Source organism: Podarcis melisellensis (assembly GCF_964234715.1).
Source record: "Podarcis melisellensis genome assembly, chromosome: 14".
NCBI lineage: Eukaryota > Metazoa > Chordata > Lepidosauria > Squamata > Lacertidae > Podarcis > Podarcis melisellensis.
This window is the reverse complement of record NC_138546.1, coordinates 24794225-24818185: the sequence shown is the minus strand read 5'-3', so window position 1 is coordinate 24818185 and position 23961 is coordinate 24794225. Positions and strand designations below refer to the sequence as shown.

At 50.1% G+C, this 23961-nt stretch overlaps 2 protein-coding genes across 2 annotated transcripts in view; one reads left to right on the top strand and one right to left on the bottom strand.

The window, feature by feature from the left end:
* The window catches only part of IL4R (interleukin 4 receptor), a 25606-nt gene extending 6056 nt beyond the window's left edge, over positions 1 to 19550 (bottom strand). The window contains exons 1-4 of the mRNA XM_081888259.1: positions 19385 to 19550; positions 17267 to 17376; positions 8208 to 8352; positions 7668 to 7834 (exon numbers count right to left, since the gene is read on the bottom strand). Of these exons, the coding sequence (XP_081744385.1) occupies positions 7668 to 7834; positions 8208 to 8352; positions 17267 to 17351 (397 nt within the window). The 5' untranslated portion in view covers positions 17352 to 17376; positions 19385 to 19550. The remainder of the gene's footprint in view (positions 1 to 7667; positions 7835 to 8207; positions 8353 to 17266; positions 17377 to 19384) is intronic.
* Positions 18335 to 23961, top strand: NSMCE1 (NSE1 homolog, SMC5-SMC6 complex component). The gene is made up of 8 exons (XM_081888269.1): positions 18335 to 19355; positions 20027 to 20176; positions 21325 to 21446; positions 21834 to 21911; positions 22376 to 22522; positions 22641 to 22757; positions 22997 to 23117; positions 23655 to 23961. The coding sequence occupies exons 2-8, from the start codon at positions 20041 to 20043 to the stop codon at positions 23744 to 23746; spliced, it is 813 nt and encodes a 270-aa protein (XP_081744395.1). The 5' UTR covers positions 18335 to 19355; positions 20027 to 20040; the 3' UTR covers positions 23747 to 23961.

Genomic DNA, 23961 nt, shown 5'->3' with positions numbered 1-23961 from the left:
GCAGAGGGAGCAAACTTCCCTTTTCATCTTCAGCAGAAAAGCCATGAAGAAATGAAACAGACTAGATGCTCCCCAGGAGGTATGGGGAGATGGGTGGCATCCGTCCCCCAAGGGAGAGGGAGCCCCTTCCTGCCAACCCAGCCACATTCCTACACTGACTCAGGAAACTCTCTCTTGCTCCCCATCCCGGGAAATCTCAGGGCAGACCAAGTTGACTCTCTCAACATGGAAGCAGCCACGAGGAAGGACCACTCTGCCTCCTGTCCTCATAGTGGCCAACCAGGTGCCCCAAAAGGAAGACGCTCACAAAGAGGAGCATCCCCCCCCACTGCTGTTTCCAGTAAGTGGCATTATTCAGAGGCATTTACTGCCTCTGATACTGGAGGGAAAACCATCATCATGGCTAGTAGCTATTGGGAGACCTCTCCTCCACCTCTACTGTGGATTTGTCTCATCCTGTCTAAGTCGCCCAAGTGAGAAGCCATCACTGCCTCTTGTGGAAGTGAGTCCCATAATGTTTTAAATGTGTGGGGAAGACCTTATTTTTGTCTTCCAACATCCTTGGATGTCCCCAATGAGTTCGCCTTTTAATGAGGGAGGGGGAGAAAAACATCTGCCCAATATACCATAAAAATTAAATTGTTGCACTACTAAAGAGAAGCAGGAAGGCTCTCCTGAGGTGGGAGACAGATGGAAAATCCACAGACTCAAGAAGAACAATAGAATCACAGAATTGTAGGGTTGCTAGTGAGCCCACCTGCCTGCAGTGCAGGAATCACAGCTAACAACTGGGCTCCATGGCCTGGCTAGCAGACTGCTCCACCTCTACCTGCACCCCACTGGGAAAGCCTTTACTCAGGAACAGAGACCTGCTATGCATGCAGAAGGTCAAGGTTCAATCCCAAATGGCAGCATTTCCAGGGAGGGCTGGAGAAACCTTGCCTGAAACCTTGGAAAGCAAGTGCTTATAGTCCGTGTAGATAATGGGGTAGGCAAATTAAGGCCTTCTAAATCCAGCCCGCGAATCAGCATGTTTTTACATGAGTAGAATGTGCCCTTTTATTTAAAATGCATCTCTGAGTTGTTTGTGGGCCATAGGAATTCGTTCTCCCCTCCTCAAAATATAGTCCGGCCCCCCACAAGGTCTGAGGGACAGTGGACCAGCCCCCTGCTGAAAAAGTTTGCTGACTTCTGGTGTAAAAAATATGGGCCGACCACCGAGCCCCCCCCCCCCCGCTGGACACTTACTGATGATGGCAGGAGGAACCTAGCCTGTTTATGGAGACAGGAGGACAAATGGTGTGTGTGTGGTGGGTGCCTGGCTTATTGTAGAGATTCAAAACTCTGCAACGACCGTCTTAAGGGTATGGTAGTAAAACCCACGGCAACCCCAGACCCAGCAAAACTTCTTAAACACCTCCTCACCAACCCACAACACCAGGAATTAGAGCCAGAAATGCTCCTGGCACAGGAGCCACATCCTAGGGGTCTCCCTTTCCCACCAGTTGATGGGCCTTGCCTTTCAAATGGTGTGGGTGCACAGCATCATGTGATCGATTATGGGGCGGGGCTTAACCCCCCTATTATATTGTATTGAACTTGGCACGCCTGCTTCGTGGAAACCTGACCCAAGCAAATCGCCCAAGCCTTGAAAAGCTTCCAGGAGGCTGAACCTCAGCAGGAGGGTCCCCGCCGCCCCTCGGGGAGTCTCTGGGTGCGCAACTGCTACGGCCGGGGGAGCCTCGCTCTCCGCTCGGCTGGCCGCGCCCGGACTCTCCCTATTGCTGCCAAGGGAAGCGGCTTTCCTCCGCGGAGACTTACTGTGCCAAAGCGAGCAGGCGAGGAAGACGGAGAGGAGGAGGAGGAGGAGGCCGGGCTTCCTCCGGGGACCCCCGAAACCCGTCCCGCCGTCGGCCATCCGGAGAGTCGGGAAGGAAGGGCGCCGGGCCCTGCCAGGAAGAGGCAACAAGGTCGAGTGGCTCGCTTCCCTCCTTCTGCCAGTGCCAGCCCGGCCCCCAGGCGCGGAGCCAGGCGAAGCGGAGCTCAGGAGACGCCCGCCCCCGCTTGGCTTGACCTGGCTGCCTGTAGTGCCGGAGCCCCTCCCGCTGCTGCTTGCTTGGGTGACGGGCTGCTCCACTCGGTGGGTGGGGAGGAAGGGCGGGCCTCCCTCCGCGCGTCCCGGGGCGGCTCTCTGAACAAATTCGGCCAGCGCCCGCCTCGTCCCGCCTCCCCCGGGGTTCCGGCTAGCGCTCGTGCGCAAAGCGAAAGGGAATCCCGGAGGGCAGAGGGCCCGGGGAGGGGGGGGGACGGAGACCCGACGGCGACCGGGAGCCCTTCGCGACTCGCCGACTCCAGCCCCCTTGGGCCACGTGCCCTCCGCTGCTACGGCTGCTGTCCTGGAAGCGCTGGGTTACGCCCCGGCCCTCCTCCTGGGGCGCGGATTTGCATGCCGAGCCCGGCCCCTTCCCGCCTTTGACGGGAATTCCCAGCCAGCCTGGAAGCCCTCCCTGGCACGGCTCGCACCAAACTCGGCTACAACAGACTGCCATCGGTGTCTCCTGAGCATGTGCAGAGTGCTCGCGGCGCGGGACGACCACGCCAGCCCCGTGGTGTGTGCGCGCAGCCAAGTCAGTCCGGGCTCTGGAGTGTGGCGCTGCAACCCTTTTGGTCTGTTTCAGCTGCAGCTGAGCTCATCTACTCTTATTACATTTCCTATAAGAGCAGGTGAAAGTTGACCAGATAGATCATTGGGGGGGGGGGGAGAAGCAGGAGTCTATGGGGCCCAGGAGGGGTGCTAAGAAGGAAGAGGTGGGGTTTTTGGAAGTAGAAAGGTAGGAAATGGCTTAACTGGTGCTTGCATCAAGGTTTCCACATGCACCTCCTCTTCCCACTGAACAGTACTGTCACTGGGATGCAGTTACTCATTGACAAGTTAGCCAGTGTGCTGGAGTGGATATTCCTTATTTAGACCTTTTCTGTATTGCCTAATTATAGATAGGCAGCCACGCCACCTTATACTAAGTCAGACCATTGTCTACACTGATTGGCAATCGCTCTCCAAGGCTTTCAGGTAGGGTGTGTCTCTCAGCCCTACCTAAAGATGCTGGGGACAAAAATGGAATGGCAGAAAAAATTATTTGAGTACGCTGAGATGGCAAGTCTAATGGGGAAAGTTAGGAATCATGGCCACCAAAAATTTAACACAGAATGGGACAAATACAGACAATGCCTTAAAGATCGTTGTAAACATCTGAAATCTGAAATGACTCCTGCAAGGTGACATAACTTATGGATATATTAGATAAATATAAATTAGATGTTATTCAATAAGCAGTTAATATAGAATTGTAGTGGACCCACGTTCAGGTGGAGGGAAGTCTTGTTACTTTACTATATCTTTGATGGAGAGTGATAATTGGGATGTATACTGAAAAATCAATAAAGATTAAATGCAATTTTTTTAATTAAAAAAATGCTGGGGACTGAACCTGGAACCTTCTGCATACATACAAAGCAGACACCACTGAGCTGCAATGACCCTTCCCTGACTACAGTGGTACCTCAGGTTACAGATGCTTCAGGTTACAGACGCTTCAGGTTACAGACTCCGCTAACCCAGAAATAGCATCTCAGGTTAAGAGCATCCTTCAGGATGAGAACAGAAATTGTGTGGCAGCGGCGCAGCGGCAGCGGGAGGCCCCATTAACTAAAGTGGTGCTTCAGGTTAAGAACAATTTCAGCTTAAGAACTGACCTCCAGAACTAATTAAGTTCTTAACCAGAGGTACCACTGTATATATAAAAATAACTATATGAACATATCTCTAAAGCAGTATGCTGAAAGCGACAGGTATTACAGAACCACACAATAAAACCATCAGGACTAGTTTCTGATAAATAAATGCTGCTATCAATTCCTTCACCTTCGGATACATCTCCCCACTCAACCCCTCCCACCAGCCTGGGCTCAAACAAACACAGATCACTCCAAAAATCTCAGAAGAAAGGGGGCTTCCTGGAACCTGCTGACACTGCCCTAGTCTTGCTTTTACGAATAGACCCCATGCAGACTGTACTGTGTCCTGTTCAGCACTCAGCTTACTTGCACTGCACACACCCGGGTCCAGGAGGCAGGAGGTTTCGTTTGGTGAGTTCCCCGGGGGGTCCAAAGGGTGGTGCATAAAACTGAGTATAGGGGTGTCCTTTCCCTGGCCTCTGCATCCCTCTCATCCAAGGACCTTGGGCCACTTGCCATTTCTCAAGCTAGCAGACTTCACAGGGTTTATGGGAAGGTAAAAGAGGATTCTCGCATGCACAGCACCCCCAGCTCCTCAGAATGACCTTGCTCCCCTTCACCCCACACCCCTCGTTCTGGCCTGAGTTGCAGTTCATTTCAGTGTTATTGCAGGTCAGCATGTATCTGTGAGAAACATTGGTTTGGTATCTGTCCATCTTCAGGCGTGTTCTTGAGGGACTACGTGGCACAGAAACACACATGCACAACAAAGCCTGTGTCATAGCTGTCAATTTTCAGATTTGAAAATAAGGGATCAGCAGCCTCGAAAATAAGGGATCAGCAGCCTCACCTGTCCCGGGGACAGTATATGGGATATCTAACAATCCGGGATAGCAGCGGGAAGCGGTGCTGGAATAAGGGAATTTCCCGCAAAAAAAGGAAGGTTGACAGCAATGGCCTGTGTTAGTGCACTCTTTAATATAGTTCAGTCCAGGTATGAGGCGGGAGCCTTGCAAAGCTTGTGCTGCCTGCCAAGTCAGTTCCTGGAAGGGGTAGAGGCATAGGGGGGCCAATGAGTTATTCCTTCCAAATCAACTTTAAGGGTGCCAAGCACAACTCCCTTGGACCTCTGTGTGTGAAATTTGGCAGGCTTCATCCCCTGAAAAGGGGATGCTAAGCTCACAGATTCCACCCATTTCTGCCTGAAAGGAGAAAAGGGTTAATAATTTGGTGCTCCCCTAGTATTGTTTTCTGTTATCAGCAGCCCAATTTACAATATCCCAATATTGGAAACAATCTATAGAACTCCCCACTGAGATCTGGTTAAATAGTATTTGGAGTGTGGCTCTGTTGGAAGGCCTTACTTGCCACAAAAGTGTAATTAAAGGCACTTCAAGGATAGACACTTTTGGTGATGTTAGCTTCCTTTCTTTTCCATTATAAATGAGACGGAAGATACTTTTATTCCACTTTCAACACAGGAATCTATGTGAAGAGGCTACTTGAATTGATAATACGTAACTTATTGCATGTGCACTATGTACTATGTATGGAATTTAATAAGAATGGACCACTGGACAAGTTAATGTAGTTGTGTGTTCTTGTCTTTATTTAAATGAGAAACAATAAAAATCATTGGGGTGACTTCAGAAAGAGATATTGTCTACAGCAGAGAATTGCACTGAATTAAGTGAGAGGCCTGCATATTAATTTGATGTCTAGCTGACTGGAAATGCAAGACCCCAGCAATGTGAGAGAAATGCTGTCGCTCACTCAAAGGGGCCAGATGATGCACAAACGTTCCTGTGGGTGGGGTCGGAATATTTCACAAATCCAGAAGGTTTACAAAATCTAGAAATAAAGAGCCCACAATGTGGAGCCCAGAACACACAGGGATGCCAACACATTGCTAATAATAAACAGGTGCCCTACCCGATCCACCCATCTGTTTTCCAACTTATCGGGATGCTCCAATCACTCCAGGTGTTCCCAAGGAAATAATTTTTCTGGCGCACTTTAGCAAAATGGATCGTTGCTGGCATGAGACTCAGTACGGCGATTTTAAGTTGCCTGTCCGTCGTCATGCGTTTGCGTGCCTTTGGAGGGGGGAAAAACCGAGAAGCAAACAGGTTTACATTATGTGGTCCTTCCCACACCACAGGAAAACACTGGGAGGGGGTTCTTCTGGTGAGTGGAATTCTTCTCTTTCTCAACTTTCTATGGAAGGAGATAATTTTGGGATATGGTAGAAAATTGCTTTTGGACTCTTATGTAGCAATGGACAAGGGAATGAAAGCTTTGTAGATGAAGTCAAAGGGCTTGAGACCAAATGACAGAAGGCTCCAGGGCAGAAGAATCTCCTTCCCTTCCTCCTGAGCCTGGCCATTTCTCACCTGAGGGGTGGGGGGACAGCCACAGCCAGGGACCCAGGGCTGGGCTCATTCCTCCATCCAGACAAGGAAGAAAATATGCAATTCAGCCTAGCCAAAGAATTAGGAGTGTGTGGAACAGTAATGGGGCGGTGAAAGAGGCCTGGAAGGCTGCATCTGCCACCCCTCCCCTAGGTTCTGTGATCCAAAGGAAATCAATGGCTTGAGGCTGGTGGCCCTGATCTCAAGCCAGTCTACTCTGAGAAGTCATAAATGCCAACCCACTGTTCTTGTGTGTGCCCCACTTGTGAGGGGCATAAAATCATCTGCCAAATATATTGTTATAGATTTAGGATAAACCCTAGAAATTAATAAATGCTGCTCCTGTAGTGATGGCTGAAAACCACATATACTCCCCTTTTCTCAAATGCAGCTCTGCACATTGGTCTGCATAGGCAACTAGGGCAATCTGCCTGTCTGTTTTGCCACAAAGAGCAGCTGAACATATGTATTGTTGTGCGCATGTGGTGGTGGTGGTGAGGGCAATGACTTTCACTAGAACAAATGAATTCTGTGAATGGTCCTTGATAGACATCAGAGAGAACAATGAGGGCATTTTCTCATGCAGGGCTGCCCAAAGAAAGTGTCATGGAAGGGCAGGGAAGATGCCATGTCAACCAGCATGAGGCAGAGCAGGGGGGTGGGGAGAGGGGTATTCTGAAACAACCTCTGCTCAGGACACAGAAGGTCTCCGCTCCCCCAGTGTATGTGGTTGTTTTAGTATTTTTAATTTTTGTTTTAATGGCATTGTTTTAACATGGATGAGCTTACCACCCTGGGTTCCCTTTGGGAGGAAGGGTGGGATATAAATGTAATTAACTGATTAACAATAATAAATTTGCAGCACTATTCCAGGTGATTGTACAGAGAGGAGCATGCTGGGAAGGTGTGCCTACCTTGTCCTCCAGCATGCCTTCTTGCCCAAAGGCAACTTCATAGTCTGTTTCCGAATTTTTATGGAGAATGCTCTTTTCATTATAGCCATCTTCCCAGGTGAGGATGTATTCGCCATCCCCCATATCAAGTTTCAGGTTGACAGGCTGTCGGGGTTTCACTGCATTCGGGAAGAAGACAACAAAGAGAAGGATGTGGGGAGGCAAAAGGGGCCCCTGCTCGCCTCTCAGGGAAGACAACACGGGCCTCTGCTTTGTAAGGAAGGGCTGGTCAAAGCGGCAGACTTTTCACCCTGGAGGACAGACCTCAACCTCTCCAAGTTCTCTCCAGAACTGGAGTATCCCCCTCCAGGCACCTGAAGAAGGGGGCTCTCCATTGCAAAAGTTTCTGCCACAATAAACCTGCCACTGTTTAAGGTGGTGACTTTGCATAACGTACTAAGGCGGATGCAGGAGCGGCTAAGGAAGGTCTCTCAGCATGGATTGGTGCTAATCGTGAAGACAAATGATCTGTGCCCACCACACTTGTATTCTGCTACTCTTGTCTTGTTCTTCAGATCAGCCTCTAAGGATGCGCAAGAAGGATCTTGCAGACCAAAGGATCCCTTACCAATTTTACGAATGTCCTTAATCGCCTTCTTCCAGATCTCTTTCCCATTGGCCTCCAGCGAGAAACGATACTTGAAATTATCCATTACTTCAGACCGAATGGTGCAAGTACACTTGGGGGTCACATCTAGGCCTCTCTTGTTCTTAGGAGAACACTCCGACGATTTCCTGGAACAATGGCAAGACTTAAAAGATGTTTTCAAAGTAGACAACACTCGGATTATTTCTGCCAGAGCCTCGATTTGGGAAAGCTCAGCCCAAGTGAGAGAGGGGCTTTGCAATGCCTCTAGCTGCACCAGGCTGTGGATTCCCCTGGAAAAGTTGCAAGCATGCAAGACGACATAAATCTTTGCACCTTGGAAGTTCTCCAACCACAAGTGGTCCAGTGAAAAGTAGAATGAGAAACCCTTTGGATCCTGCGTTTCTTATTCTGCGTTTGGAAAACTCACAGTGGTAAGGAGGGTACCACCAGCCCCAAAAACACCCAACAGAGGAAAGAGGGGATCGGGTGGCAGTTCTCACATTTTATAGCATGACCTACTTTTGGCCACTGAATCGATTAGTCATTGTAACATGCAGGAGGAACTTCTTGGGGCACTCGGTAGAGGCGTCCACTTCCCAGGAACAACCCACTTCGGAGTCATAGTCTGTGAAGCACCTTGGCTGGATGTCCTTTGAGGATACGGCTAGAAAGAAACAGAAGAGTTTGCTTGAGTGCCAGACTGACACCAGCTGTTGTGCGTCATCTCCAGATTTTCAGAGGAAAGCAGTGTAGGAATGTTTTACTCAATGCAACTTACATATTCAGAGGAGGCCTCCCCAGAAAGGGCCTCTGCAAAGCCACACTTTGGCCCTCCAAGACTCCACTGCAGAAAGGGATAGAATCTCTGCTCTACTCCTGTTTCTTTCAGGCAGAGCCGTAATTACAGGGGGGCTAGCCAGGTTTTTTTGCCCTGAGTGAAGCCTCCAAATGGGTGCCATTGAGGCACTTAAGCTCTGTGTGTGTGTGCCAAGCTGTGTTTTTGACAAGGGTGAAATAAAGCCTAGATCTGAGTCTGGCCGAGGGGGACCTTGTGTGTGTGTGTGTGTGTGTTTTGTGTATGTGCATATATGTGTGTGTGTGTGTATAGTTTTTAAAAAATACTCCTGGGGTAGAGAATGCATTTTGTCTGAGTCTGGAAAGCTAACTTTGCCTCTGCCTTAGAAAAAAGACCTTCCAAGGACAAGCCTTAAATTTCTATGTTGACTGCTGCTTGTTTTTCCTCCTCCGGGTACATTGGGTTACTCCCCTCAACGTTTATAAAGCTCTCCTAAGAACATGAAACTAGCCCTGCCACTTGATCAGGCCAAAGGAGCTCATCTAGTCTAGCATCCTGTTCTCTCAGATGCCCCAGTGGGAAGCTTGCAAGCAGTATTCAGACACAAGAGACTCTCTACCTCCTGTGGTTTCCTGCAAATGGGATTTGGAAGGGTTTCCATGTTTTGATTAGAGGCAGAGTATGGTCATCATGGTGGTAGCCACCGACAGTCCTGCCCTCTTTGAAATTGCATTAAAGCCATCAAATTTGTTGGCCATCATTGCCTCCTGTGGGAGCAAGTTCCACATTTTAACTCTGTGCTGGATGAAGGTCTTCCTTTTATCTGTTCTAAATCTTCCAACATTAAGCATCACTAGATGTCCTTGACTTTTAGCATTATGAGAGAAAGAAGGAAACTTTTCTCTATCCAGTTTCACTCCCCCTGCTTTGCGAAATGCGCAGGCAGGACGCAGCTTATTTGAGCTAGTGGTGCCCCTCGGTTCATTTCCTTGACTGCTTCCTTGAGCCACTTCCTATGCAACACAGCTGTGCTCCAGATTGTGCCACGACATCTCCAGCTCAGCTTACTCAGCCCTCCGGAAATGAAACAGCCACAGGACTAGCACCCCCCCTCCCCGGAGGTAAGGGGCAGCGTCTGTCTTCCAAAGGTGAGAGGCCCTTCCCAACTGCCCAGCCGCTCTCCTGTACTGACTCTGGGATATCGATCTCTCTCTCCTGCATCCCCTGAAATCTCAGGGTGGACCAAGTGGACTCCTTCAAGATGGACCTGAACAAAGCTCTGGTAACAAGGAACCATTTTAGGGGGCTTTCCATTTGGAGTTGTCGCACGTTGAAATGTTAGGAGCTCGCTGCCCTGGGAATTTTATTGAAGCAGGGGAAAGAAGCACAGCACGGAATAAATAAAACCCTTTCCCCTTCATGATCACCTAAGTGTGGATCTCCAAATTCTCCCCCTCAATTCCCTGAGCCCTCCCCCCCTTGCTCTTGCTCCCTACCATAGGAGCCAACTCTAAGGGGCAGAGGGGGCTTTGGTCTCACTAATAAAATATTTGAGAGGGCTGCCCTCCCCCAAGTTGATGGGTATTGCCATTCAAATGGTGTGGGTGCACCGGATCATGTGATCAATTATGTGGGGTTTGGGCTCCCCCCCCCCGCCATATTTTATTCAAGTTGGCAACCCTGCTCCCTACCATGGGAGTCGCCAGGCTTTATGTTGGGGGGGGCAGACACTGGGTTACTTTTTATTGATTTACTTTATTTAGGGGGGCAGCTGCCCCCCTTTTGCTATACCCATGCTACCCACTGGACTTTCTCCAAGAGGGCAATTCACTCAGCCCAGGAAACAAGCAGCATATATGCCACCCTTTTCCCCACACTCTCGGAAATCTCTCTCTCTCTTCCTCCATCCCCTGAAATCTCAGGGCAGACCAAGTCAACTCCCTCAACATGGAAGCAGCCATGAGGAAGGACCGCTCTGGCTCCTGTCCCCATACTGGCCAACCAGATGCCCCAAAGGGTAGAAGCTCACAAACAGGACCTGGGCACAGCAAGAGCAATTGCCCCCACTGCCATTTCCAGTAAGTGGCATTACTCAGAGGCATTTACTGCCTCTGACACCGGAGGGAAAACAGTCATTGTGGCTAGTAGCCACTGACAGCCCTCTCCTCCTCCTCTTTCTGCATGAATTAGTCTCATCCTGTCTAAGTTGTCCAAGTTAGATGCCATCACTTGTGGAAGTGAGTCCCATAATGTTTTAAATGTGTGGGGAAGACCTTGCTTTTGTCTCCCGACATCTAGCTTCCTTGGACGCCCCCAATGAGTTCGTCTGTTAAGGAGGGAGGGGAAAGAACAACATCTGCCCAATATACCATTGGAGCAATGGATCCAAACTACAAGAAAGAAGATTCCACCTAAGCATTAGGAAGAACTTCCTGACAGTAAGAGCTGTTCGACAGTGGAATTTGCTGCCAAGGAGTGTGGTGGAGTCTCCTTCTTTGGAGGTCTTTAAGCAGAGGCTTGACAACCATATGTCAGGAGTGCTCTGATGGTGTTTCCTGCTTGGCAGGGGGTTGGACTTGATGGCCCTTGTGGTCTCTTCCAACTCTATGATTCTATGATTCTACCGGAAAAATTATGCTGTTGCACCACTAAAGAGAAGTAGGAAGGATCTCCTGATGCAAACAGGGAGGGGGGGGACAGACGGAGCACCCATGAACTCAAGAAAATTAATAGAATCACATAACTGTAGGGTTAGTGACATCACCTAGCCCCTTTGCAGTGCAGGAACCACAGCTAAAGTGCTGCCAGTCCATGTAGATAATATGGATAATGCAACTTAAGACCCCAAGTCATTGCCCCCCGCACACCCAATAATTATGGCTGGACGTATGCTGATGGTGGTGAGAGGAATGCAGCCGGCTTATGGAGAGGGGAAGAAATGGGGCCGGATGGTGGATTTCTGGCTTATTGCAGAGTTTCAAAAGCCACTTTTTAGGGCAACTGAAGCCTTAATTACTTGGGATCCATTTGCCCGCTTACCCAGGACGCAGAGGTGACAAAGAAGCACCAGGGATTCAGTTCCTTCGGAGAAAAAGTTTATTGTGATCTGCGCAGAGACCACCAGCGGAATTATTTCCAAAGGCTGGGGGCCCCTAAAACACGTAAGCAAGCAGTTTTTATACCCTAGCAGCACCTCCCAACCACCCCACCACCAGTAACGTATCATATCATATTCCCCCCTTTGCCTTATGGCCTCATTGGGTGTTGCCAGAGCATTTTGGCAGTGCACTCCTTTCGCTTATCAGTCAAACCTGCATATCTTATTTGCTCCAGATGCATTTCTCCTCCTGCTCTCCGGGCGTTGCCTTCCAACTGTCAATGCACCCCCCCCTGCCCACTCCCTTCATTTCCCTCCTCTTCTTCTGAACAACCTAACCCATAGGTTCGTTCGCAGGGATAGGCCTATACTCTCGCATGAGGGCAATCACACGGGGTCCCATCATTCAGGACATCATTTTTTTGCATCATCTGTTGCAAAAGCAGGGAATACAGAAGCAGAGCAAAAGCAAAATTAGCAAAGGTCCCATAAGCATAGCAAAGAGCCCCCGGAGCCACCCTGTTGGGAGGAAATTGTCTAGTAGGACATATCCCATCCTTCCTTCCCAAGTTTGTACAGGAACATGGGCTACTTTTTCTGCCAATTGAAGCCACTTGTTATAGAGACTCTGAGCCCCCTGTCTTCTCATTTCATGTGTGGGGAAAATGCTATTACGATTTAAGGCCTGGAAGCATTTGGCCTTGGGAGTGGATTCTCCCACCATAAATAGGAGAAGGATCATCAAGGGGATGGAGGGGGATTGCTTCCTTCCAGAAAACCTATGGCGTTCGTGCCAACAGAAATATAACAGCATCCATATAATCAAGGCAGTACATGTCACCCCTATCCACCATGCCCGATGGTTCCAAGGTTCCTCCCACCATTCCTTAATCATGATAAGGGTCTGGGGAAGGTTTTGGCCTGCCTGGGCGTTCAGGGCGATCAGGATAAAAGGGGTCGTGGAAACCTCCAAGGATCAAATCCTATAGTATGCAAATAGAACCCTTCTAGTCCTGCGGGGTGACTATATCCTTGGTGGGTGGAGGGCAAACACAAGCCCCACGGGGAAGGAGCCCAAGGTTGGTAGATTACCACACACCCACAAGAGTAGGTGGCACTTGGTGTCAAAATACCCACGGGCTCTTCCTCACACCAAATAATACACACTAGAGTTCTTTCGGAATTTAAAACATTATCAGGTGGTGTTACTCAAACTGCAGGCACGCTGGGAGCGCTGCCGGCGGGCGCTCCTCCCATCCACTTCTTCAGCCGTGCCTAGAGGTCCGGAGTGATACCAGCAGAGCGGTCGTCCGCTGGGCGCCTGTGTACGTACATACTGCCACAAGCAAATAATGATACAATCCACATCGAGGTAATTCAGTAAAGTCCACAACAAGGTCCTCCATGGGTGCCGTCCCACTGTGCTGAACTCCTGGTGGAGCCAAGTGTCCAGTTCTAGGGTTGTTCCTTTGGCACAACATGCATTTCCTGGAAGCTTGGGCAGCCAGTTGGTGAAGGTTGGCCACATAAAAACACTTTTCCAGCTGCTTGGTCATGTCATCAGGTCCCACATGGGTGGACTCATGGTACCGCTGAATTACTTGCCGGGACAATGATCCTGGGATCCATATCCTCAGCATCTGCAGTAGCCACCTCATGGGCAGAGTACCTTGGTTTCAAGGTGCTATCCAGAATTTCTTCTGGTACCAGGGCCCCAATGAAAGGTGTTGGGGATGAACCCTGGGCTGCTTCCTTTGCTACCCGGTCAGCCAGGCGGTTTCCCCTGGCCTCTTCACTAGGTCCAGTTTTGTGTCCATAACAGTGTATCACTGCCACTGCTTCAGGTTCCCAGACAGCGTCCAGAAGGTCTAAGAGCGCCTGAGGGTGCGCCACTTGACCCCCTCTGGAGGTGAGCAGACCTCTTTCCTTCCACAGTGCCCCGTGGGCATGCAGGGTGAGGAAAGCGTACTTTGAGTCAGTATAAATATTGATCTTTTCCCCTTTTGCTAGACACAGGGCCCTGGTAAGTGCCGTTATTTCAGCCAGTTGGGCTGAGGTTCCCAGTGGGAGTGAACTGGCCTCAACCACGTTGTTTTCAAGGGCTACCACTGCATATCCTGCCTTTCGCTGTCCAGCCTCAACAAAGCTGCTTCCATCCACAAACCATGAAGGCCAATGTGGGTTTGCCTCATCCTTAAGGTCAGGCCTGCTGGAATACACTTCATCCATGACCTCTACACAATCATGGGTCGGTCCCTCACCTTCTCCTACCGGTAATAAGGTAGCTGGGTTAAGGGCTGTGGTAACCTGAAACTTCAGGCGTGGATGTAATAACAGCATCTGGCACTTCCTCATTTTTGCTTGTGATAGGAAATAGGTGCCTTTCATGTCAAGTAAGGCTGGGACTGCGTGTGGAGTCACACAAGTGGTGTCTTGTCCGAACGTGAATTTATCTGCCTTTGTGAGTAGGGTGGCCACTGCCACAACTGCTCTCATACAGGGGGGCAACCCTTGTTCTGTTGAGGTTAGCCTCTCTGACAAGTATGCAACGGGTTGCTGCCAATTTCCCAGTTTCTGGCATAAAACTCCCTTGGCTACCCCCTGGTCTTCATCTATGAACAGGGTAAAAGGCTTCTCGGGGTTTGGGATGCCAAGCGCTGGGGCTTGTTGTAATGCCACTTTGAGATCCCGAAAAGCCTGCTGCTGTTCCCTGCCCCATATAAAAGGATCCTTCTCTGTTCCCCTAGTTGACTCATGCAGGGGCCGAGCAATGCTGCTGTAGTTAGGTATCCATATCCTACAGAACCCTGCGGATCCCAGAAAACCACGGAGCTCCCTGCGGTTTTTTTTTGGCTCTGGTATTTGGATAATAGCCTGTTTTCTTTCCTCCCTTAGAGTTCGCTGTTGGTGAGAGATGTCAAAACCAAGGTATTTTACAGTTGGTTGACATATCTGCGCCTTTTTCTTGGATACCCGGTATCCAGCCTCAGCCAGGTGGTTTAACAAGTCCTTGGTGGCTTTCATGATTCTGAATCACTTCCCTAACTCTCATCACCTACGGTCTGCAAATAATAACATCCTCAAGGTCCCAGGCCTCAGAGAGGTCAGGCTGGCCTCAACTAGAGCCAGGGCCTTCTCGGCTGCGGCTCCAATCTGGTGGAACGCTCTGTCACAAGAGACTAGGGCCCTGCGGGACCTGACATCTTTCCGCAGGGCCTGCAAGACAGAGTTATTCCACCAGGCCTTTGGTCAGGACACAGCCTGACTCCCTCCTCTGGCAACCTGCACAGAATCTTGCTTAATCAGTTGCCATTAATTTGATTTCAATTGATTTTTATAATGAAATATTTTTAGAATAGTTACAGATAGGTAGCCGTGTTGGTCTGCCATAGTCAAAACAAAAAAAAAAGGTGCTACTGGAAGGAATTTTTTATTTATTTATTTTTAGAATGTGCAATTATCTGATTGTTTGATTGTTTTGATTGTTGTTAGCCGCCCTGAGCCCGGCTTCGGCTGGGGAGGGCGGGATACAAATAAAATTTATTATTATTATTATTATTATCAAATTAGTAGGCTTCCGGGAGGCCCGCCTTATCCCAGTCAATACATTCAAACAATTTTATAATTTTCGCTGGGTTCTCCTCAAAAAAAAAAAGGGGGGGTTCTGATTGCGCCAATTACATACATCTGCACTTGAGAAAGGCACATGTTGGACCGTATATGTTCGTGGCGCTGGCGCCCCGTTCACCCCTGGGGGTCCCGGTGGGTCATAAACCCGGCGCAGGGGGGCTATCTTCTCTGCTCTCTCCTTTTGTTTCTTGGCTGCCTTATGCAGGGCAGCTCTATCCCAAGCCTGTTCCCAATGTCTCTGTTTCTTCTTCCATTGCTCCCTTTTACACTCTGCGGCACTCACTAAGTGCCCACTAACGTCTATTTCTTCCTTAAAGTCATTTACAAAATCTCTAACTCTTTTCCTTTGTTCTTCAGTCCACCTCTTTCCACCCTTTGTCAACTTTCCAATAGTCTGTCTAAACTCCTCATCCTCTCCCTTTTCCTCATCTGATTCATCATCTTTGGCCTCCCCTGGCACTGCCATTGGTGGGGCATATGGGGGAGGAGGTCTCAATACACCTTCTTCTTCCGGGTCCTGTAAGACCTGGGGTTTTGGCTTCGTTCTGACCGCACACAGGCGGGCGCCCTGGTCTATTCTACTGCGGCAGGATTCCAGCCACGAGGGATTTTTTCCCACATTAGTTTTCCAGGTGGAAATATAAGGAATCTGGTCCGGGTGAACATTAACTATATTTTGCCACAGGGGGTCTATTAACTGCAGGTCGAGAGTGCCCTCTGATGGCCAGCCAGTACTTCACATAAAGTTCTAAGTCTCTCTTTCAGCAACTTAAAACCCTAATAGTCATGTTTTGTAGCTGTTCTCCAGTTATCCAGTAAACACTGCAAAGGGGTACATTTACTGCCTCCAGATCCCATGTCTAACAAAATACTCTGCTCCTATACGGGACTTCTCTTCAAACACACCGGTTTTGCTACAGACTGTGGCTTGGCGAGCTCGCGCTGCCAAGAAACTCACAATCCTACACACGCTTGGCCATGGGGACGCTAAGCCCCGGCCTCACATATACATTCATCCTTTCACACCACACACAACACAGGCTCCCCTCTGTCCTCCCCTCCTACCCTCCTGGCGGCACTTTTACTGCCACGGCCAGGTGAGGTTGATCAAGCCTCTAGCCCCTTTCCCTTAGAGCTCACCTTTCTCCCGTTGTGGGTCACTTTCCTCGGCCGTCGTTTTTCTCCCTTGACCGGGTGTCTCCACTTTGGGACGGTGTGGCTAGCTCCCCCTACAAACTGGCAGGGTGCGCGCTTGGAGCTGCGAGCACCAGCCCAAGCTGTTCACCGCGGTCGAGCCTGGCCTCCGGTCCAATGGGTTTGGGCAAATCCCGGACGAGCCCCCAAATCTGAAGCCTTAATTACTTGGGATCCATTTGCCCGCTTACCCAGGACGCAGAGGTGACAAAGAAGCACCAGGGATTCAGTTCCTTCGGAGAAAAAGTTTATTGTGATCTGCGCAGAGACCACCAGCGGAATTATTTCCAAAGGCTGGGGGCCCCTAAAACACGTAAGCAAGCAGTTTTTATACCCTAGCAGCACCTCCCAACCACCCCACCACCAGTAACGTATCATATCATATTCCCCCCTTTGCCTTATGGCCTCATTGGGTGTTGCCAGAGCATTTTGGCAGTGCACTCCTTTCGCTTATCAGTCAAACCTGCATATCTTATTTGCTCCAGATGCATTTCTCCTCCTGCTCTCCGGGCGTTGCCTTCCAACTGTCAATGCACCCCCCCCCCCTGCCCACTCCCTTCACAACGAGTCTCCAAAGGTGGCTTCCACCATGCAGTCATAAAATCCAGAGCAACCCAGACCCAGCAAAAAGTCTTAACTCACTCCCACACCACCCCTAACAATACCAGAAAAGCAGGCCTCCTGGAAACCTGACCCAAGCAGCCTCAGCCCATTTCAACTCATCCAAGCCTTGGAAATCTTCCAGGCAGCTGAAACCTGGCAGGAAGGTCTCCGCCGCCCCTCCTGGCCTCGCTCTCTGCCCGGCTGGCTGCCCAGCTGCCCTCCTGCAGAGGGAAGCAGCTTTCCTCCACGGAGACTTACTGTGCCAAAGCGAGCAGGCGAGGAAGACGGAGAGGAGGAGGCAAGGCCTCTGGGGTCCCCCAAGGCCCGTCCTGCCGTTGGCCATCCGGAGAGCTGGTGATGGAATGTGGCTGGGAAGAGACAACAACGTTAATGCCTTTTGAAAGCCTGTTGGCCGCCTCCAGATAGACTGGAGGTAGACTGCCACAGGCAATGGAGGCTCTGCAGGTTTAGCTGAACCCTAGAGCGATCTTCACTACAGAACGCCACCCGCTTACCTGTGTGAAGGGATTAGGGAGCCCCCCTTTTATTCAAGGCCCAACTGAGAGCAAGGCCCAGCCCCTTTGCAACAGTCATAGCCAGCATCCAACAGGCAGAAGCCACAAGACATTGGCCAGTCGCCCAGCTGTGGCCAACCACTTGTCCTGCCCTTCAGGCCTTCGGCTTCTATGAGTAGCTGGGAGGAGACTGGGCCAAGGGGGCTCAGATGCTAGGGCCCCAAAACACTCACCACTACTGACCCCCTTTCTATGTGGCTTTCCGGGTCTCTTTGCTTTGCTGTACTTGCCGCTAATGCTGCCTGGTCGCTTCTACAGGGAGGCTCAGCCCAGGGATTTTGCTGCCTGGGGCACAGCAGCAGCAACTCAGTGTATAGCACCTCTGAATGTGGACAGAGCTGGTTTTAAACTTAGGAACCTTTTATTTCAGATTAGTAGGCAGAGCAGCTCCCAATAGAATATAACAGCCATGGAGCGGGTTTCTAGAGCTTATTGAGAGATGGAGGAGTGAGAGATGGTGTTTTTCTGATCAAATCCGCCTCCTGCACAAGTCACCCTCTTTCTCTCCCAGCGTTGCAACTACAATTTAGAGACCCCCCCCTTTGTTTTGACTGCGTTTTTCTCAAACAAGCAATTCAATGCTTCAGGAGCCTGGATAGCAAAAGTTGAACCACATTGCAGTGCTCTCTCTCACACACATTCACTCACCGAGTGGATGGAACCTCCATTTTCTCAGCCACAATGTCACATAATAATAATAATAATAATAATAATAATAATAATAATAATAATAATAATTTTTATGGTTGCCCCAGGCACTCTGAGTGGCTTCTAAGAATTATAAAAGCATAATAAAACATCCAACATTAAAACCTTCCCTATACGGGTCTGCCTTCTAAAATTCCCATAGTTCTTTATTTCCTTGACACCTGATGGTGTTCCACAGGGTGGGTGGCACTACCAAGAAGGCCCTCTGCCTTGTTCCTTATAATCCAGGAGTGCCATCTTAGCCCCACAACCATGGGTGCCATGCAACGTGCATGGCCCTGGTGCCGCTATTTGTGGGTGCCTGGCCCCTTCATGGGGAATTTTGCCGGTGCTGAGGCACCCAGAGCCCCGGGGGAGTCGGCACCTATATTTTATCTTCACTTCTCACAGTGTGGGAACTGCCGGAAGGCCCTCAGAGCTGAATGCTGGGGGTGGAGACGCACCTTCAGGTAAACCGTTTAGGGCTTTAAAGGTCAGCATCAACACTTTGAATTGTGCTCGGAAACGTACCGGGCACAATACGTGTATTATGGCTGGGCAGTATTTGCATCAGGTGGTTTTTTTAATACGTGAGGGAAAATAAGCCTGAGCCTTGGCTTTGCAGTGACTTTTCCTTCAAGGGTGGAACTGCAACCATTCAGAGCTATATTGAAATCCTGGGTGTCTGAGCCCACCCCACGCCCTTATGGGGTGGGCAGCACTATCTCCCCCCCCTCCCCCCAAAAAACACCTAAATGAACCAGGACGCTCCTTCTACAAACAATGAGCGTGCCCCTCTCTACTTTGTTATCTTGAGGCCCTGCACTTCTCCCTGCTGCAAACGTCAATCCGGCTGTGACTTCGCTCATTGGCTAAGAGCTCCGAGAGGGCGTGGCCATTATTATCGGAAGCTCTTTTCTCCCGCGGTTTCTTTTCTCTCCTGTTCTTCAGCTCTAGTTCTCCGCTAGGTGAGCAGCAGCCGAGGGACAGGCGCGCTCGCCTACCCGCTTCCCTCTTCATTTCTCCCCGAGTGGTTGCACTCTGCCCACGCCCAGAGGCTTCTTTCCGGGTCATCCCCAGCAAAGGTAGGCAGCGTCTCACGCGCAGGATTCACGTGTGTTCGCGCTCGTCGGAAAGGCAAAGTGGCTTGCGGAAGGCGGGTGCTGGGACAGGCGGCGCTCCCTCCCTCCCTGACAGGGACCGACACACCGGAAACTGGGCAGCTGCAGCAGCAGCAACCCCAGGTGTGGCGGAGCAGAATGCCAAGACAATCTTACTCGGCTACGAGTGATCGCCAAAAACATGAAGAAGTTGCAAGGCTGGAAGCGGCTCCCCCCCCCCCGACATTTGCAGAGGAGCCCCCTCTAAGCCGTCAGCAAAGGAGACCCAAAGTACATTAAAAAAAATAAAATTAAAAGCAACCCCATAAAAGTGAACGTTGCAATTGTTTAGTGTCAAGGAAGCCGTAATTTCAAAGGGAAGGGGTGTGATGGGGTTTGGGTTTGTGATTTATTTATGGCATATTTTGTATTTTTATCTTGCATTTTTATGCTGTGATCCGCCCTGGGATCTACAGAGTATGGGCAGTATACAAATTTGAGAATTTTTTTTTTTTTTAAAAGCCATTCTGCACAGTGAGCTTGTTGGGGAGCCTGCTGGATGAGACCGAATGGATCCCCAGGAGGAGGGAGAGGAAGAGGGGGACAGGAATGCTGTTCACGGCCCTGTTATCTAGCTGTTTTTCTCCATCCTGCAGTCCTGAACTTGGCCATGGCCGTGGCCATGGACCTGGGCATCAACCTGAATGATGCTCACCGCCGGTTCCTGCAGGCCTTCCTAACTCTTGGCTTTGTGGAGAGGTCTGAAGCTGCGAAGCTACACCAGTTGTACTGCCAGCTGCACAAGGGTGAGTGGGGGAGCAAGTCCACTGGAAGAGATTAATAGAGGGCTGGGTAGCAGGCTAGTCCTCAGGAGGGGAAAAGGAGGCAGGAAGGGCTGTGTGGGTATAAGTAAAGGCTGTGCTAAGTAATCTTGAGACTCAGCCCCTCTCCCCACATTTGATCCTTTTCTGCTCTTTGAGTTTTCTGCTCTTTGACAAGCTGAGCAGGGAAGGCTGTGGTGGCATTATGGCGTTCCCCTCCACCATCATGCTCTCCTGTGTGCTCTTAAGCTGTCCCATCTTTCCACTCCATCTTCTGCTGAGTTCAGTGCAAAAAGTCAGCTGTGCATGTGATGCTCAGGTGTAGAGCACAGGGTGTGTGTGTATGTAATTTGTCAGCGAAAGGATCCACAACCTTTCTTCCTTTCCAGGGCTCCAGGGACTTATTTCACCTGGATCAGTGCCAGCGTCAGAACTGAGGCAGGAGAGGGAGACTGAAGGGGATCCTCCCCTCCCTCCCTCCCTCTGTGTGTGTAATGAAGAGCCTCTCAGGGTCTGGCAGTGCCCCCTTTCCACCCTCTCCTCTGACTCCAAGAGTTAGCAGTCATGGGTATTCGGGTGTGGGGGCTTTTTGTTTCTTTAAAATCAAGCAGAACTGTAGACCAGCTGGACTCTAGAGAGATTATAGTTTTAGCTAAGATTTTTTTTAAAAAGTGATTTTGAATTACAATTTTTTTTGGGGGGGAGGGAAACGACTAATAAATATGCATACAGGTCCTGTTTCACAACACTTGCTTTGCAAAAATTCACTTATCCAAACATGAGGAGTTAGTACCCAAACCTCACTATACACACCTCAGATTCATATATCTAAACAGCCAAAGTTTGCCCGCTTCCTTGCTTCCTTCTCTGTTTGTGCTTTGCTGGTCAGCAACAGCCATTTTCAGCCAGAAACCAGGGAGGGTGGGGGAGAGGGATCAGAAAAACCAGTTTTTTCTTTGCTGGTCGGCTGCAGCCATTTCAGGAAGAAAACATGGATGGGGCTAGGGAGAGAGATTCGATAAATCATGGATTGGAAATGTTCCCGTAGGAATCAATGAAAATTGTGAACTTGTTATGTGACTGCTCTCCTTTTCCTTATATTATCACCTCTCTTTTTCTTCCCTCCTGCACAGTCCATTATGCACCTGATAAGCTGGATGACTTCATCGACACTTTGAATGGTCAGCTGCAGCCTTTGTCTTTGGAGATCAGGAAAGGAGTATCAGAAGAAAATGGGAGAACATATTATGCTTTGGTAAGGCAGGGTTGGCTGTCACCTGGTGTCTTTTCCTTGTAATTTGAAATTGGGAAGGGTGGGATCTGGGGAGAGTTGCATGCTGCTGCTGGGTCAGTGTCCTTCTGACAAGGAATCCAAGAAGCACACCCTTCCCCTCATTCTACACCCTTGCTGGATGGTGGCAGGACTGCTCCAGAGGCTGGAGGCTCTGCCACAGGAACTGAGATGAGCCAATAGCTGCAGGAATAAAAAAGGAGCTTGCCTCCTTCGAAGCAGCTTTGCCCATGGGAGGGACCAGCCACGCCTGGGCTGTAGGTGCCAGGGAGACAGCATCAAAGAATCCTCTTGGCTTGGAGCTCAGAGGCTGCCCGGTGTCTCCTTTATCACACTTGCTTTCTCCCCCAGGTGAATCTGGCTGAAACTGAGATCACCCTAATGGCAAGCGACTACTCTGAAAATGAGCTGGAATTGTTCAAGAAGACTGTAAGCATGGAAACCTTGAGTACGCAAACGTGGCTGAATCTGTAGCAGATTGCTGCCTGCCTACCTGCTGGCCAGCCTCCTAAGTGGCCCAGATTCAGTGGCCCCCAGTAGCCATGGGGGGGACTCACTTTCTGGGCTTGGCCTCTGCTCCCCAGCCTGTCCATGATTTGGGAATCTCACGGGTCTTGGGAGGGTGAAATGCAGCCCTCTGCATCCAATGTGCTTAATGCAGTGTTCTTTTCTGGGGGTACACAATATCGGCACCTTCCCCCATGTTAAAAGTGCGGTACTTACTGTAACAACTTCATGGTGAGTACCGGCACCTTTTTGCCTTAAAAAAAGGGGAAGCATTGGCTTAATGAAATACAAAGCCAGGAGTCCACTATCCTCCTGCTAGCTGGCCAGAAGGACGTGGCCCCTGCAATGTCCTTTGCTCACTTAGGAAAGGGGTTTTCCATCTGCAGATGGATCTGATTGTGCTGTCTAGCAACGGCTTTGCCTCCTCCACGGAGATCCTGAATCTGGCTGACCAGCTGAAGCCAAAGAAGATGAAGAAGGTGGAGGCTGAGCTAGTACTGCAGCGCCTGGTGCAGGATAAGTGGCTCTCCGAGGTACGGGAATGTGGGTGGGGAGCTGGAGTGGGCAGGTCCACTTTGGCCCCCTTGCCTTCCTTTGATGTGGGGGCGGTTGAGCCACAAGGGGCGTAACTGGGCCTCTGCTCTCTCGCAGAAAGAGGGAGAGTACACTTTGCACCTGCGCTGCGTCCTGGAGCTGGAGCAGTACATCCTCCGCCACTACCAGGACTCTGCCCGCAAGTGCCACGTCTGCCACAGCCTCTCCATCCAGGTCAGGAGGCCCACACCCGCTGGTGGTGTATGTGGGATCGTCAAGGCTGGGGATGGGGGAGCAGTGGCCAGGAGTTCCCCTGTGCAGTGCCATCTCCTCTGCAGCTTAAAACCAGCCTTATGGAGAGGCTGATCAGGAGAAAGTGTTAACCACCCTTGGCCTTGCTTCTGCTCAGCCCTGAGGCTGTTCATCTTACAAAGGCCATCTGCCTCTCATTCACAGGAGCTTTTCCCTTTCAGAGTCAAGTCTGTGAGGACTGTGGAATCGCCATGCACTTGCCTTGCCTTGCCAAATATTTCCAAGCCCAAAGGGAACCTCGTTGCCCTAAGTGCAAGCAGTTCTGGCCGCACCAGATTCCAGGTAACACCCCTGAAGAGTGCCTCCCCGGAGAAACACGACCAGTTTCGTTCCGGGGTGGGGAATGGGGAGACAGCAGCCTGCTCTCCTTCTGGTCCACTGTCTGCCTTTTAGGACATTCTGGGATTAACCCAAGGACTTCTTTGCTTTAGTGAACTGGCAGATTTCCTGGAAGTGATACAGCTTCTTGCATATGAGATAAAGAGAGGCTCATTTGTGTACAGAATGTATTCTTCCAGATTTCTAGCAGACCCTCTCTCAAAGTTCATGGAACTTAGCCACCCTCCCGGAAGCAGCTAGCTAGCCAGATTTCATCTCATTTGAAGGATTCTATTTCTTGCTCTGTGGCTCAGGCTGGGAGGGAAAAGGATCTCTGGTGGGTCGGGCTTTCTTTTGGCCAACAGGGAAAGTTCAGCCTGTCAGAAACTGGTACATAAATGGGTTGAAGGTGAAAGTGGAGGTGGGAAAGGTCCCAAAGGCCACGGTAAGGTAATCAAACTCTTATTCAGCCCATTCTGTATTTTTCCATCTCCACCACAGAGATCAACCTACCAGGACCTTCTGGGCTCTCAAGCACTCCACAGGAGACCCGGAGGAGTTCCGCCTCCCCAATGGCCCAGAGGCGGCAGTAAGAGTTCTCCAGGCCCTTGTTGGAGAAGTACAGACAAGCAGCTGTTACTGGGGCCCAGCACAGCTGCTCTATATTTGCATAATTTAAGTGTCTGAAATACATATCTTGTAATATATTTTTTTCCCCTCAGGATCCAACCTGTCTCACAATTCTCTTTCCTTTTTTACTATTTATGTAAAGCTTTTTTTAAAATAAAAAATACAGGGTTTTTATTTA